This window comes from Eptatretus burgeri, chromosome 2 (genome assembly GCF_056783735.1).
Source record: "Eptatretus burgeri isolate ZD-2024b chromosome 2, Ebu_testis_v1, whole genome shotgun sequence".
In the NCBI taxonomy this organism is placed as follows: Eukaryota; Metazoa; Chordata; class Myxini; order Myxiniformes; family Myxinidae; genus Eptatretus; species Eptatretus burgeri.
The window spans coordinates 133,300,364-133,316,455 of NC_140962.1; the positions used below are offsets into that span (position 1 = coordinate 133,300,364).

At 39.9% G+C, this 16,092-nt stretch overlaps 1 protein-coding gene across 1 annotated transcript in view; it reads left to right on the plus strand.

Moving 5' to 3' along the window:
* The window catches only part of LOC147033189 (A-type voltage-gated potassium channel KCND2-like), an 813,677-nt gene that overhangs the window by 587,281 nt on the left and 210,304 nt on the right, over window positions 1-16,092 (plus strand). Inside the window, exon 4 of the mRNA XM_085871312.1 lies at window positions 12,397-12,492. Within this exon, the coding sequence (XP_085727438.1) occupies window positions 12,397-12,492 (96 nt within the window). The remainder of the gene's footprint in view (window positions 1-12,396; window positions 12,493-16,092) is intronic.

The following is a 16,092-nucleotide window of genomic DNA, read 5'->3' on the forward strand; positions in this document are numbered from 1 at the left end:
GCTTTCCTTTCCCTCTCCTCACGCTATCCTCCAAAACCCCCTCCCCCACCATACAACTCTCTGGAGGTCGAGGATAGGAAGGAGTGTCAAAGAATGCATGATTAGGACAAATGAAAGCTTTTTTTTTTTCGCAGTCCCCCTCCCCCTCCCCCCTTTAATATTACCATCAGTGAAGCGACAGGTTGTATTTGCTGGTATTGTAATGTATATCCAAGCTTTGTCAGCGTCTCCTGCTGATGCTCTCATCAGGGTACTGTACTCTATATCATTAAGTGGCTGGCTTTGTGTGATGGTGCTTTAATCTTGTGATCTTGTAAAAGCATGACCTAGCGTGTGTTCTATTAGCAAGCAGCTTGATATCCTTTGCCAAGCAGCTTGCTTGATTTTTAAGTGCTCAAGCAATCACTCCAATGGAACAGAGTGCTCGCCACTGTTTAACAGCATCATGGCGTCATTTTCAGTTTTATTCGATCCTCTTGTGGCAAATTCCCCAAACAAATTCACTGTGTCAGCAGCGGCTGCAGAGTATGAGGAAGAGAGAAAGAAAGATGAATAAATAAATGAGGAGTCAGAAGGAGGAGCCCCCTGCCAAGCTTATCTGTGCACCCTACCATTGTGCACATTTTGGGGAAGGGGTGGAGGGGTTTTGCATTTTTGTAGATCTTGAAGAATTTGGATGAAAAAAGGAGAAATAATAAAAGTATGAATTGTACATTTTAAGAATATTATGAGTATACATAACTGATAGTCGGGGTATTTCCCTGAACATCTCATTGTTCGAAGTATAGTTATGAATCAGACAACGGCGGCCATTTTTACAAACATAACGCAACATCACTTTCCGAGTGGCTAGGCGAGTGGCTAGTAAAGCGGTTTATGTGGACCGGCTGGTTTGGAAAGCGGTTGATGTGGACCGGCTGGTTTTGAAAGTGATAGCAAGCTACTTGGTAATGGAACACACCCCTGGGCTGCCTAATTGTGCACTAGGTGCAGTGATATGAGGAAATGACAGAGGCAGGGCCGGTAGACCTTGCAAATGACCTTTCAATGCCTGATTTTCCTCGCAATAAGTATAGTTGTTCATAGCAATTGCACCTGTGGGTTCAATCAATGTACAGAGCTTTGGCACCTGCGTTTATTTCTGGTAATTCCCACTTTTAAGTTAAATCTCTCAACCTGCAATGCTTATCCAAGTGTATCTCGTAATGCTGAAAGAGGACCATGCATCATTGCTGTGCTCACATTGTAATTAGTGATTGGCTTGAGTTCTATTCTTGTGCAATACAAGTATGCAACGGCAGTGTTGTTAGAAGCAGAGACTCCTGCAGCAATCAAGGGAAGCACAAAGTGCCCCTCCCTTGATCTGAATGGTTTCTCTGGAAGCAACATTTCAACACGGGGACTGAAAATTGGTTTCTCGGCTTCCAGTGGATGAAATCGGCTGCAAGTTTCAGAAGTAAACTCTTTGTACATCGATGTAATATGTTCCAAATTTCAGCAACGAGCGTTTCCACATTCTTGAGGTTTTTTTTCCCGAAAATCCCTAAAATCAACGTTGGTGTCTGTCAGTCTGTCTGTCCACCCGAAATGTTTTGGCACTCATATCTCAAAGACGATACATTGAAACGAGCTGAAACTTGGAATGTACATAGACCGATACGTCTAATTAATGGCTTTCAAAACAAATTCCATCTTAGTGCCATTGTGTTTGCTTTTTTGCTCGTTTTTGCTCAGAAAGGCAAACCCCAAAAAGTTGGACATATAAATTTTTTGACACCGGTCATAAAATAGTCAAACGCGAGAGCTCATAAATTATGAATTGTTGGATGAAAGTTCGTAAAATTTTTTATATGAATAGAGGAACACTTGTTGAGACTTCAAAGTTACCTGCAGCCTCATAATTAGAGACATAGCAAAAATTAGGGACACCGTAAAAGTGGATTTTGGAAAAAATATTGGTCTTTCAGGTGCTCTAATTCTCGAAGAAAACTGATTGAAACATGGAAAACCATATGTAATACAGAGAAACTGTTCCATTCTTGGGGAAAATGCCAGGGGCATAGAAAAGACCATTTGTATGGTGCTTGCCATGTGGCAAACTATAAAAGAAAAGAAGGGGATGGCTTCTAGAAAATTTAAACGATGGAAAAGAATGGACATTCTATGGCTTGTAGAAAATGTAAACAATAGAAAAGATGGGACATTCCATGCCTTGTAGAAAATGTAAATAATAGAAAAGAATGGACATTCCATAGCTTGTAGAAAATGTAAACAACAGAAAAGAAGGGATGTTCCATAGCTTGTGGAAAATGCCAAACAATAGAAAATAATTGACATTCCATAGCTTGTGGAAAATGTAAACAAAAGAAAATAATGGACATTCCATCCTTTGTAGATAGTGTAAGCAATGGAAAAGAAGGGACATTCCATCCTTTGTAGACAGTGTAAGCAATGGAAAAGAAGGGACATTCCATAGCTTGTGGAAAATGTAAACAATGGAAAAATAGGGACATTCCATAGCTTGTGGAAAATGTAAACAATGGAAATGAAGCGACATTCCATAGCTTGTGGAAAATGTAAACAATGGAAAAGAAGGGACATTCCATAGCTTGTGGAAAATGTAAATAAAACAAACGGATATTCCATGGCTTGTAGAAAATGTAACCAATGGAAAAGAAGGGACATTCTATGGCTTGTAGAAAATGTAAACAATAGAAAAGATGGCACATTCCATAGCTTGTAGAAAATGTAAACAAGAGAAAAGATGGGACATTCCATGGCTTGTAGAAAATGTAAACAATAGAAAAGAATGGACATTCCATAGCTTGTAGAAAATGTAAACAATAGAAAAGAAGGGACATTCCATAGCTTGTGGAAAATGCCAAACAATAGAAAATAAGGGACATTCCATAGCTTGTGGAAAATGTAAACAAAAGAAAAGAATGGACATTCCATCCTTTGTAGACAGTGTAAGCAATGGAAAAGAAGGGACATTCCATAACTTGTGGAAAATGTAAACAATGGAAAAGAAGGGACATTCCATAGCTTGTGGAAAATGTAAACAATGGAAAAGAAGGGACATTCCATAGCTTGTGGAAAATGTAAACAATGGAAAAGAAGGGACATTCCATAGCTTGTGGAAAATGTAAACAATGGAAAAGAAGGGACATTCCATAGCTTGTAGAAAATGTAAACAATAGAAAAGACGGGACATTCCATCGCTTTTATAAAATGCAAACAATGGAAAAGAAGGGACATTCCATAGCTTGTGGAAAATGTAAACAATGGAAAAGAAGGGACATTCCATAGCTTGTGGAAAATGTAAACAATGGAAAAGAAGGGACATTCCATAGCTTGTGGAAAATGTAAACAATGGAAAAGAAGGGACATTCCATAGCTTGTAGAAAATGTAAACAATAGAAAAGACGGGACATTCCAGAGCTTGTGGAAAATGCCAAACAATAGAAAAGAAAGGACATTCCATAGCTTGTAGAAAATGTAAACAATAGAAAAGATGGGACATTCCATCGTTTGTGGAAAATGTAAACAATAGAAAAGAAAGGACATTCCATCGTTTGTAGAAAATGTAAACAATTGAAAAGATGGGACATTCCATCGCTTGTAGAAAATGTAAACAATAGAAAAGACAGGACATTCCATAGCTTGTAGAAAATGTAAACAATAGAAAAGACGGGACATTCCATCGTTTGTGGAAAATGTAAACAATAGAAAAGACGGGACATTCCATAGCTTGTGGAAAATGTAAACAATGGAAAAGAAGGGACATTCCAGAGCTTGTGGAAAATGTAAACAGTGGAAAAGAAGGGACATTCCATAGCTTGTGGAAAATGTAAACAATGGAAAAGAAGGGACATTCCATGGCTTGTGGAAAATGCCAAACAACAGAAAATATGGCACATTCAAAAATTATCGTGTTCATGCTGTACTACCCTTGTGTTCTTCGGAGGAACCAAGTGATATGAAGGGGCGTCACTTTTTTCAACAAATTATTCACACACATGCACATTATCTTATGTATTTACGTTTTCAAGGTGCACAAAAATCTTTACTCACTGACGGTTTTTAACCGATATATGTAGGGCGCCCCTTTATATGAACTTTTACTTGGTTACTCCAAAAAACACAAGGGTAGTACAACATTAACACTCGATTTTTTTGAAAGTGCCTTCTTTTTTATCATCTGGCATTTTCCACAAGCCATGGAATGTCCGTTCTTGTCTATTGTTTGGCATTTTCTACAAGCTATACAATGTCCCTTCTTTTCTATTGTTTGCCGCATGACACATACCATATAATGGGACCTTTTCTATGCCCCTGGCATTTTCCCCAAGAATTTCGTGTCTGGATTGAGTGTTGCATTCGCCACTTTGCATCATCTGGACCTTTCACATAACTGCTGCGGCAGTGTTATCCCGAGGAAATCCTATCAGATCAGACCTTCCTCACGAGAAACAAATCTGTCAGGATTATAAAACCTCAGATAATTGCAATTGCACTATCAGCGACATCATAATCAATAACCGCTGAAGGCTGAAAGCACATTGGGTTCCAGAAATAATTATATCCTGTGCTTGCAGTGTCGAAATCGAACATCAAGGGTTAGGTTTTGTTGCGATTGCATGGTGCACAGTGTCTGAAGCACTCACAAGCTAATTATGGTCTTGAAAGAAGGGGTGTCCAAACGGTTGAAGAAACAGAGGTTTGCACTTGAGTTGTCGTTTTGTGCTCACCTTGAATGCACGCTTGTTACATGACATTAGTTTCATTGATTTGAAGTTGTTTGATGTTAAAGTATAATCCAGAACTTTGTTTTGTCATCCTACTCTGGATATTATTAGGATTGAGCATCGATGTGACATCGTATTTCTTTCTGCAAAGGTGCCAGTTCAAAAATATTCCAGAAACAGATGGTGGCCATGTATGTCTCTCTCTCTCTCTCTCTCTCTCTCTCTCTCTCTCTCTCTCTCTCTCTCTCTCTCTCTCTCTCTCTCTCTCTCTCTCTCTCTCTCTCTCTTTCTCTTTCTCTTTCTCTTTCTCTTTCTCTTTCTCTTTCTCTTTCTCTTTCTCTTTCTCTTTCTCTTTCTCTTTCTCTTTCTCTTTCTCTTTCTCTTTCTCTTTCTCTTTCTCTTTCTCTTTCTCTCTCTCTCTCTCTCCCCTACAAGACTCAAATGGGTGGATGATTTTATCTGTGGATGTGATTGCCACAAAAATGACCCCAGGTTCAGATGGTTGGCAGATCTGTCCAAACCCTAACCTGTTGCCCAGATCCAAGCATTAGTTATGGAGTATCCCCACATTAAGGTCGGAGATACATCAGTAGAACTTGGGTTTTCACGATCATCCCTGAACACTTGAGCATGTCCAAGGTAAAAACAATACAGAATTCCTGAAACCATCTACACTCAACGATCAACTGCAGCAACTGCTGGCCTTCACGTCATGAGCTTCTGAAAGTACTTACACACACAAGGAACTTTAGTACAGGAGGGGGTCATTCAGCCCATCATCTCTGCGGTACACCAGCCTCAGAGATGATCACCTCTCCACACACAAGCTAGCTACAAGTTTTGCCAATATCCTTGCACCCTTCTATCTCCAATGCATCTATGTACTTATCTAATTCCAATTTAAACTTATCTACTGTTTCTGCTGCCACTACTTTTCCAGGGAGACTAGTCGATGCATTAACTACTCTTTGACTGAAAGACCCCTGCCTTAACTCTCATCTTCTTTACCCTCAGGCCATGGTCCCTGGTCCTGACATTGTTGACTCTGCTGGAAAACTCCACTGCACCTATCTTTTCCACACCCTTCATTATCTTAAACATCTCTATCACGTCCCCTCACAATCGCCACCTTTCTTATGCATAAATTCCCGTCTCCTTCAACCGCGCCTCATACCCAAGTTCAGCTAGTCCATAATAATCAATTTAGTTGTCCTATGCTGTGACCTCTCCATGGCAGCTCTGTCCTTCATCAGATGTTGTTTACAAAGCTATCCAGAATATTCTAGATGTGCCCTCACTAAATTCCTATGCAGCATTAAAACCAACTCTTTTAATTTATAAATGATCCCTCTCCAAATACAACCTAAAACCTTATTTGCTTCACCTATAGCTGCCTGGCACTGTGCTGCTTACTTAACCCCCCTCCCCCCCCCCACCATACCTATTACCACCCAGATCCTGTGTATTGTCCTTTGTAACATGCTCCAAAATTTCCTCTTGCATCATGTAATCTCTATTTTCATGATTCTTACCCATCCCCATCACCTTACATTTCCTTATGTTAAATTACATCTGCCAATCTTTTGTCTAATCTATGAAAGTATCTCTAGACTTTCCTGAACCTGATCACCACCCTCTCTGATATCCACCTTACCTCTAAGCTTTGTGTTATCTGCAAATTTTGAAAGCCGACTCCTAACCTTGATGTAAATCCAAACCTTGATGTAACTTGATGTAACTGTCCAAATCCTTGATGTAAATAATGAATATTAATGGTCTCAGTATTGATCCCTGAGGTACCCCACGACTTACACGTTGCCAGGCAGACATCCTCCCACTCACAGCCACTCTTTGCTTCTTATCGCAAAGCCAGTTTCCAATCCAGTTAGCTACCTGACCAGTTTAATGGAGATTTTGTCGACTCTACCGCTCATCTGGTGACTGGTGATGAGATGTGACTTCACCATAGAGATCATGAGCTCCCCACACCTGTTCCCAGTGACAACCTTCAGGTTTGTGAAGTTGGGCCATTATGAATATCTCTTTCCAATAACTTTTGGAATGCTCCTCATGCATGGTGGTATATTAATTAGAGATGAGAAAAGTGCATCCAAGAGGAAAAGGCACCAGGGTTCATGTCCCAAGGCCTATTGAGTTTGTTTCATCTCGAAGCAAGGCTGACAGGAGTTCTCAGAGGCAGCATATTGATATTTCAACTGCCTCGTCTGGATTATACATCCGAACTGAACTTACGTTGGCACGGGGTTGTATTCACGAGTATGCCATCATTTGGAGGTGTCCTTCAGCTAACTGTCCCATCTGGTAGCATTCACTTGTGGATGTTAAAAATCCAACGACATCTTTTCAAAAGAGCAGATGTCACAATTTTTTTATGTTTGCTCCAATCTACGAGGGTGGTGCACCAGTGGCGGAGCCGCACTCCCTGAAATGATGTAAACCTGCAGCAATGTGCTGCGCACACACATGAATGAGGTTTTTTTTTGCAAATTACTGACAACATACATTTTGGCCAAATGGGTGAGCAGGGTTGTCGATGCAGGTAACCAGGTGTGCTGTAATTTTAACCCGAAAGGAAGAACAGATGTTGATGCTTCACGGGCAGCAAAGATCAGTGAAAACTGAAGGTTTCTCGTCTGTGTATACATCGATCGAAGGCTCATGGTGGAGCTTGTATACATAAATAACATACAGGGAAAAGATATTGGGAGGTAGCAGTGTACTTTTACATAAACTACAAGGACAATGGTAGAACATTGGCAAACAGAAGTAGCAAATGGGATTTGAACTTTGGTAATCAGCATCGATAGACTATGGATAAACACAATTAGTTGAGTTCCCAGCATTATGAGCCAATCGTTTAGATGGAAATGCTATAAGGCCAACCATCCACTTTGGTTGAGGAATACTTGAGCAATGGCACCTGTACCTTTTTCCAGGCAAATCGAGAGCGAGGACACAGACATCTGAATAATGAAGTATAAGGTTATTAAGAAGAGAGAATGGAAGATGTGCTGTCATGTCGCGTGTAGGTATCACATCGTAGAAGATCATAATGGATTGCAGCCATTACGATGTTCTTCACTATGATGATGCCTTGTCCCGCCATCACCCGCAGCATGTTCTCAATCGCGAATATGGTTCTTGCCATCCAGAAGTGGCATCGCTGATTGAATGGGAAGAATTCCCTGTGCTTGTTAGGACACCAGTTGCTTCCCATGCACATGGTTCACCAATCCCGGCATCTCCACACACACGCACTCGTTGTCTTGCCTGGGTTTGAATCTGTCATCTTGGTGTTTCGCAGGCAGGGTGATTCATCATCGTGTGTGCTGTCCCTCGGATGGAGGTTAAACGGACGTCCCGTCTGCCAGCATTAGTTGGTGGATGTTAAAGATCCTATGGTGTCCTTCGTGAAGAGTAGAAGAGCTATCGGTGGCACCCTGACCCTGACCAAATTACAAATTTCTACCCTAACCTTCATGGGCAACTGCATCAGGTGCCACGCTCCCCCCCCCCCCCCCCCAGCAAAGATTGCAACCCACATCCATGTGCTGCATCCAAAAGAAGAAGAAGACGGAGAAGAAGCTTCTTCATCAATCAAACAATTTCTTTTGAATCCCCACGATTCTTTGGAATTGCAGGTTTTTACCACATTGAAATGTTCTTGTGAGTCACCTTTCTCACACACTTTTTACCTCCCATCACGGAAGGTGAAGGAGGTTATGTTTTCACCCCTGTCTGCCTGTCTGTCTGTTTTTTGTTTGTTTTTGTGTGCACGATATCTCGAAAAAGTTGTGGACAGATTCAAATGAAACTTGTTGGACATGTTGGGTGTGTGACAAGGACAAATTGATTCGACTTTTAAGTGAAGATCCGGATCCGGATCTGGATACGAGAATTATTTAATTTTTTTTTAAAGTGATTCTTCACCATTGAGGGCTAAAAAAATGATCTCGTACTGTATCGCATGATATATCAAGAATGTATTGGGCCCAATATGTTCTCGTGTGTCAGGCATTGCGTGGCGGAGGTATGCGCTCTACCGTGTGCCCTTCTGGTTTATTTCTGTGTTGATCAATGCTATTGTCTCCGAGCACGTCGATGTATGAAAGGTTCTTTCTGTGCAAATGTGGTTCTTACTCATTGCAAGGATATTTGTGGCATCCACAAGTTGGTCCATTTAACTCTATCTATTAACATTTAATTAATTTAGGTTCTTCTAGTCGAGTTGTTTTTTTTGCCTTCTGTCGATAACCTGAGCCATGTACTTATTACGTATGTTAAAATCATAATGTTTGTTTTCTCCCCCTTGCTTCCTTACCTCCTCTATCTTCTTTGACACCAATCCTCCACCTCCATCTCACTCTCTCTCTCTCTCTCTCTCTCTCTCTCTCTCTCTCTCTATCTCTATCTCTATCTCTATCTCTATCTCTATCTCTATCTCTATCTCTATCTCTATCTCTATCTCTATCTCTATCTCTATCTCTCTCTCTCTCTCATCAGCCACCGCTCTCACCACCGCCCCCCCCCCTTTTGTGTCTTCAATTTGCTCATGGCCTCTAAACTTGTCACTATATTATAATTATTATGTAATATCATTTCATCTGATGGGTTGGTGCAGAAGTAGCGCACATATGCTTGAGTTGTCTTGTCTGAGTTTGAATCCCAACCCGACTATTAACTGTCAGATTGTTGGTGCTTTGGGGGGAAGGTAGTGCATCACAAAGTACAGCGTCACTCGGATGGATGTTACACCGGGTGTCCCATTTGCTAGCATTAGTTTTGGTGATCCCATTAAAGATCCCACGATGTCTTTCGTAACGAGTAGGTGAAATATCACTGGCACCCTGAACAAATTACAAATTTCTGCCTTAACTCCTGCCTGATCGACAGAGGCAAGCCACTCAATGTATTTGTTGCCTTGCAACTGCTTTTGGCATTACAGAACATGCATTCGGGCAGGGTGCAGAGCATCAGAAAGGGAAGGGGGTGGGGGGGGGGGAGAAAGAGAATGAATATGGCATTTCATAAATTTGAGGGGTTATTATAGTCCAGGTACCAATGCCTATTCTTGCAATGCAAAGTATGGAATCGTTAACGTTTTGCATTTTTGGCAGGATAGCCGGCTTAATGGCTTAAGACTCCACGTTGCAGCACCCCATAATTTCACAAAATGAAAATTTCGATTATTATTTGGATTGAACAGCACCGTGTATGGAGCCAGACAGTTCAGAGGCGAGCCCAATACTAAATGAACAATCCTGCCACCACCATAGTGTCTTGTAGCAAGGGAACATGTTACAGACTTAGACTTGTTGAAGATACAAGGGAACATGTTACAGTGTTAGACTTGTTGAACATACAAGGGAACATGTTACAGTGTTAGACTTGTTGAACATACAAGGGAACATGTTACAGAGTTAGACTTGTTGAAGATACAAGGGAACATGTTACAGTGTTAGACTTGTTGAACATACAAGGGAACATGTTACAGAGTTAGACTTGTTGAAGATACAAGGGAACATGTTACAGTGTTAGACTTGTTGAACATACAAGGGAACATGTTACAGAGTTAGAATTGTTGAACATACAAGGGAGCATGTTACAGAGTTAGACTTGTTGAACATACAAGGGAACATGTTACAGAGTTAGACTTGTTGAAGATACAAGGGAACATGTTACAGAGTATGACTTGTTGAACATACAAGGAAACATGTTACAGAGTTAGACTTGTTGAACATACAAGGGAACATGTTACAGAGTTAGACTTGTTGAACATACAAGGGAACATGTTACAGGGTTAGACTTGTTGAACATACAAGGGAACATGTTACAGAGTTAGACTTGTTGAACATACAAGGGAACATGTTACAGAGTTAGACTTGTTGAACATACAAGGGAACATGTTACAGAGGTAGACTTGTTGAACATACAAGGGAACATGTTACAGAGTAAGACTTGTTGAACATACAAGGGAACATGTTACAGAGTTAGACTTGTTGAACATACAAGGGAACATGTTACAGAGTTAGACTTGTTGAACATACAAGGGAACATGTTACAGAGGTAGACTTGTTGAACATACAAGGGAACATGTTACAGAGTAAGACTTGTTGAACATACAAGGGAACATGTTGCAGAGTTAGACTTGTTGAAGATACAAGGGAACATGTAACAGAGTTAGACTTGTTGAAGATACAAGGGAACATGTTACAGAGTATGACTTGTTGAACATACAAGGAAATATGTTACAGAGTTAGACTTGTTGAACATACAAGGGAACATGTTACAGAGTTAGACTTGTTGAACATACAAGGGAACATGTTACAGAGTTAGACTTGTTGAACATACAAGGGAACATGTTACAGAGTATGACTTGTTGAACATACAAGGAAACATGTTACAGAGTTAGACTTGTTGAACATACAAGGGAACATGTTACAGAGTTAGACTTGTTGAACATACAAGGGAACATGTTACAGAGTTAGACTTGTTGAACATACAAGGGAACATGTTACAGAGTTAGACTTGTTGAAGATACAAGGGAACATGTTACAGTGTTAGACTTGTTGAACATACAAGGGAACATGTTACAGAGTTAGACTTGTTGAACATACAAGGGAACATGTTACAGAGTTAGACTTGTTGAACATACAAGGGAACATGTTACAGAGTTAGACTTGTTGAAGATACAAGGGAACATGTTACAGAGTATGACTTGTTGAACATACAAGGAAACATGTTACAGAGTTAGACTTGTTGAACATACAAGGGAACATGTTACAGAGTTAGACTTGTTGAACATACAAGGGAACATGTTACAGGGTTAGACTTTTTGAACATACAAGGGAACATGTTACAGAGTTAGACTTGTTGAACATACAAGGGAACATGTTACAGAGGTAGACTTGTTGAACATACAAGGGAACATGTTACAGGGTAAGACTTGTTGAACATACAAGGGAACATGTTACAGAGTTAGACTTGTTGAACATACAAGGGAACATGTTACAGAGTTAGACTTGTTGAAGATACAAGGGAACATGTTACAGGGTTAGAATTGTTGAACATACAAGGGAACATGTTACAGAGTTAGACTTGTTGAACATACAAGGGAACATGTTACAGAGTTAGACTTGTTGAACATACAAGGGAACATGTTACAGAGTTAGACTTGTTGAACATACAAGGGAACATGTTACAGAGTTAGACTTGTTGAACATACAAGGGAACATGTTACAGAGTTAGACTTGTTGAACATACAAGGGAACATGTTACAGAGTTAGACTTGTTGAAGATACAATGGAACATGTTACAGAGTATGACTTGTTGAACATACAAGGAAACATGTTACAGAGTTAGACTTGTTGAACATACAAGGGAACATGTTACAGAGTTAGACTTGTTGAACATACAAGGGAACATGTTACAGAGTATGACTTGTTGAACATACAAGGGAACATGTTACAGGGTTAGACTTGTTGAACATACAAGGGAACATGTTACAGAGTTAGACTTGTTGAACATACAAGGGAACATGTTACAGGGTTAGACTTGCAACATCGCTGCACCAACACATGTGCGAAGTGTGATGTTAACTCCTGGCTTTGCGTTCTCACCTGTGTAGGACTCGTGCGAAGAGGCACAGGCATTGGTGAGCAAATCCACCTCATCGTTTCAGTCGCAGCATCATCATCTGTTGCACTGCCTCGAGAAGACCACGGTAATGCCATTGCGTGACTTCACTTTTCGGAACTGTGTGTTCACTTTTCTCGCATGCTTGCACTTGGCATTCTCACACTCTTGCACACCCACGTGCCTGTACAACAACACACTCATTTATCCACCCACACACTGCTACAACCAAGCCACACGACCTTATAGTGCATCCAAACATCCACCGGAATACTCTTTTGCTCATCGACGTGGGGTAGGTTAAAATGGCATAACACCTCAGATGCATCGCCTCGTGAGCAAAATAATTAGAGGTTTAAAAATTACACAAGTCTGGAGACGGCGATGGTTCATGAGCAATGTACACGGTTCGCCTTTTTTAATTTTTGACCTTCGAGAGGACGCCACGGTCAAACTGGCGGGAATCGGGAAAAACGTAAATGAAGAAAGTTGTCGTACTCGAAGAGCACTACTTGCATACCAACTTTCATTCGAAACAGTTGAAAACCCTGGGAGCTCGATGCCCAATTTATTCATTTTTTTGACATTTTCTAAGTTCGTGACCTTGTGACCTTGAACTTGGGACGAAAATGAAAAATCGAGCTCCGTGGGGCTATACAGGTGCCATTGGGCTAACCAAATACCGAAACTCCTACCAGATTTGACAAACCCCCTCGGAGAAGATGTAACTTGAAATCGGCTACCCCCTAAAAACACATGTTTTTTTGGGCGTGGCTCTACCCATAATGGGCACAGCACGCCCATTCTCAGGAAAACACAACTAGATCATGATACAAACCTCGCACCCTAATTTTATCAGGATCGGATCAAAACCCACGGAACTATGCTCGGGACAGACAGACAGACAGACACACACACATAACGAATATAGTGGTCACTCTGGCTGGTGCTCGTGAACCAATTAATGACATGCAGTGATAATGAGGAGGCACAGTATCTGTTAAACAATCAATAAAAAACACCTTCCATGGACTGAGGATATGAGTATGTCAAGAAAAGACTACTGCAGGTATGTAGTCTGTGTATGTATGTATATATATATATATATATATATATATATATATATATATATATATATATATATATGTATATATATATGTATATATATATGAATATATATATGAATATATATATATATATATATTTATATATATATATATATATATATATATATATGAATATATATATATATATATATATATATATATATATATACATACATATACTTTTCCATAATCACTGGTTACACAAAGTTGAAAATGGTAATATATTAATCACCAAGGATCCAGGAAGTGCAGGGTCGTGCCCAGACGAAGAAGACATGAAATACCAGGATGCTCACCAATGCTTTGCATGGGTTGGCGATAAGTCGAGAGATGCTGTGATTGACTGTGTGAGGCAAGGTGCACTATGATTGGCTCCTGACAGGTGACCTCAAGGCTCAATACACCCTTACTGCACCTGTTTCCCCAATCTTCCAGTTAAAAAATAAAACATTGGAGCTGAAAACATCTCAACCAAAGGTGGGCCTGGGTCCCACAGGCTTGCTTGTTTACGCTACAGAACTTTGGTCATTTTTCAATATATAATAGTTTTGCTGACGTGCAGTATTGATGGATCCCAAAAGAAGTTTCCTCCAGGGAAAGGATATCAAAAAATCTGCAGAGCTATTTAAGTGGAAGATTCTTTACTTTGGTCAAACATTTTTTTTAATTACCATTGAAATGTGCAATGATATGGACCCAATCAGGTCTATGCAATCTCACTGATTATTCACTCTGTATGAAGTGTAGACACTAATTAAACTAAAAGTTGTACTACCTTGTCCCAATAATATGAATCAATCAGTGTACACTCCAGTCTCAAGTCGGCTGACGTCTCGGATATCATCTGGGATAGTCTGGCTCGGTCCGCTCTAATAGAGGCTCCATGCTACGAGCCTTTAAAATCATGAGGGAGAGTGTTTGTTTTGTCTGTTCCTCTCCTCCAGACTATTCCCTCGCTGCCCCAAGGTATTGATGATGTGCATGCACAATGTATATACGCAGGTCGTTTGTGTCAGTCAATATGTCTGATCAATGACTTTCAGAAATTGAGCAAGTGGGGATCACATTGACATCAGCAATTAAAGCAGTCATCAACATGGTGGTGCTATCAACACCTTGCAATTATAGGTAATTACAGTAAAGGAGTGGAAATTATATGTATAAACTAACCTTTGTTATTGGTGTTGAAGTTAGGCACAAGGCCTGAACCAAGCCCATGATTTTAAATGTTCTAGAAAGTATTGAGCTTTATGCTACTGAAGAATAATCCCCAACCACTCCTCCCCATCCTCCTGTAACATACCGTAACACACAATCACATCCTCCTTTGTCACCTTCCTCACCCCTTCCATAATGTAGTTTTGAATATCAACTATCGCTTAATAGTAAGTTATTGAGAGACCTTATAAAGATCGGATCCTCTTTGGGATACAAAGAAAAACATACAGGGAATTTTGACGCAGGAGGAGGAGACCGTTTGGCCCATCGTGTTTGTACCATATAACCATTCCTTTCACATTGTGAGGGGCATAGAGTTGCCAAGGCAGTTTCATTTGGCTGAGGAATCTAGTCCGCGAAGGGTCTCCACTCCGATGCAGGATACTTGATTGGCTTATTACCCCAGTAATCTGGTACTCATTTTGTCGACCTCAGAAGGATGACAGGCTGAGTCAACCCCCTCGTGTTATTTCAACGGCACGACGGGGGCTCAAACTCAAGATCCTAAGATCGTAAGCCAGCCACCTTAACCGTTAAGCCAGTTTGTACTATATCAACGGCACATATCAATTCAACATACTCATTTTCATGCTTACTTGAATTTCACCAGTGATATCTATCACATATACGTATATATATATACATATATATATATATATATATATATATATATATATATATATATATATATATATATATATATATATATATATATATATATATATATATATATATATATATATATATATATATATATATATATATATATATATATATATATATATATATATATATATATATATATATATATATATATATATATATATATATATATATATATATACAGAGAGAGACTGGGTCTGCTCTTGCTTATTGTTCACATAAGGGGAGTAGATTGAGTTTTACTTTTCGTTGCAAGCACCTTCTTCTTTCTTTAAAAAAAAAAAAAAAATATATATATATATATATATATATATATATATATATATATATATATATATATATATATGTATATAAGCCTGGTGTTGGCGCAGTGGTTAGGGCAGTGGCTTGGGATCCAAAAGGTCCTGAGTTCAAGCCCCGTTGGGCCACTGAATTAATACACCAGGGGGTTGACTCAGCCTGTCATCCTTCCGAGGTCGGCGAAATGAGTACCAGTGTACTGGGCCGGTATATACCCCGGTTAAAATAGGTGTACCATATCCCTGTGTCGTAAGAGGCGACCAGGGTTGCGTCAGGAAGGGCATCCGGCGTAAAACATGTGCCAAATCATTATGCGGATCATTCGGATGATCCGCTGTGGCAACCCTGAACGGGAGCAGCTGAAAGAAGAAGAAGAAGAAGATATATATATATATATATAT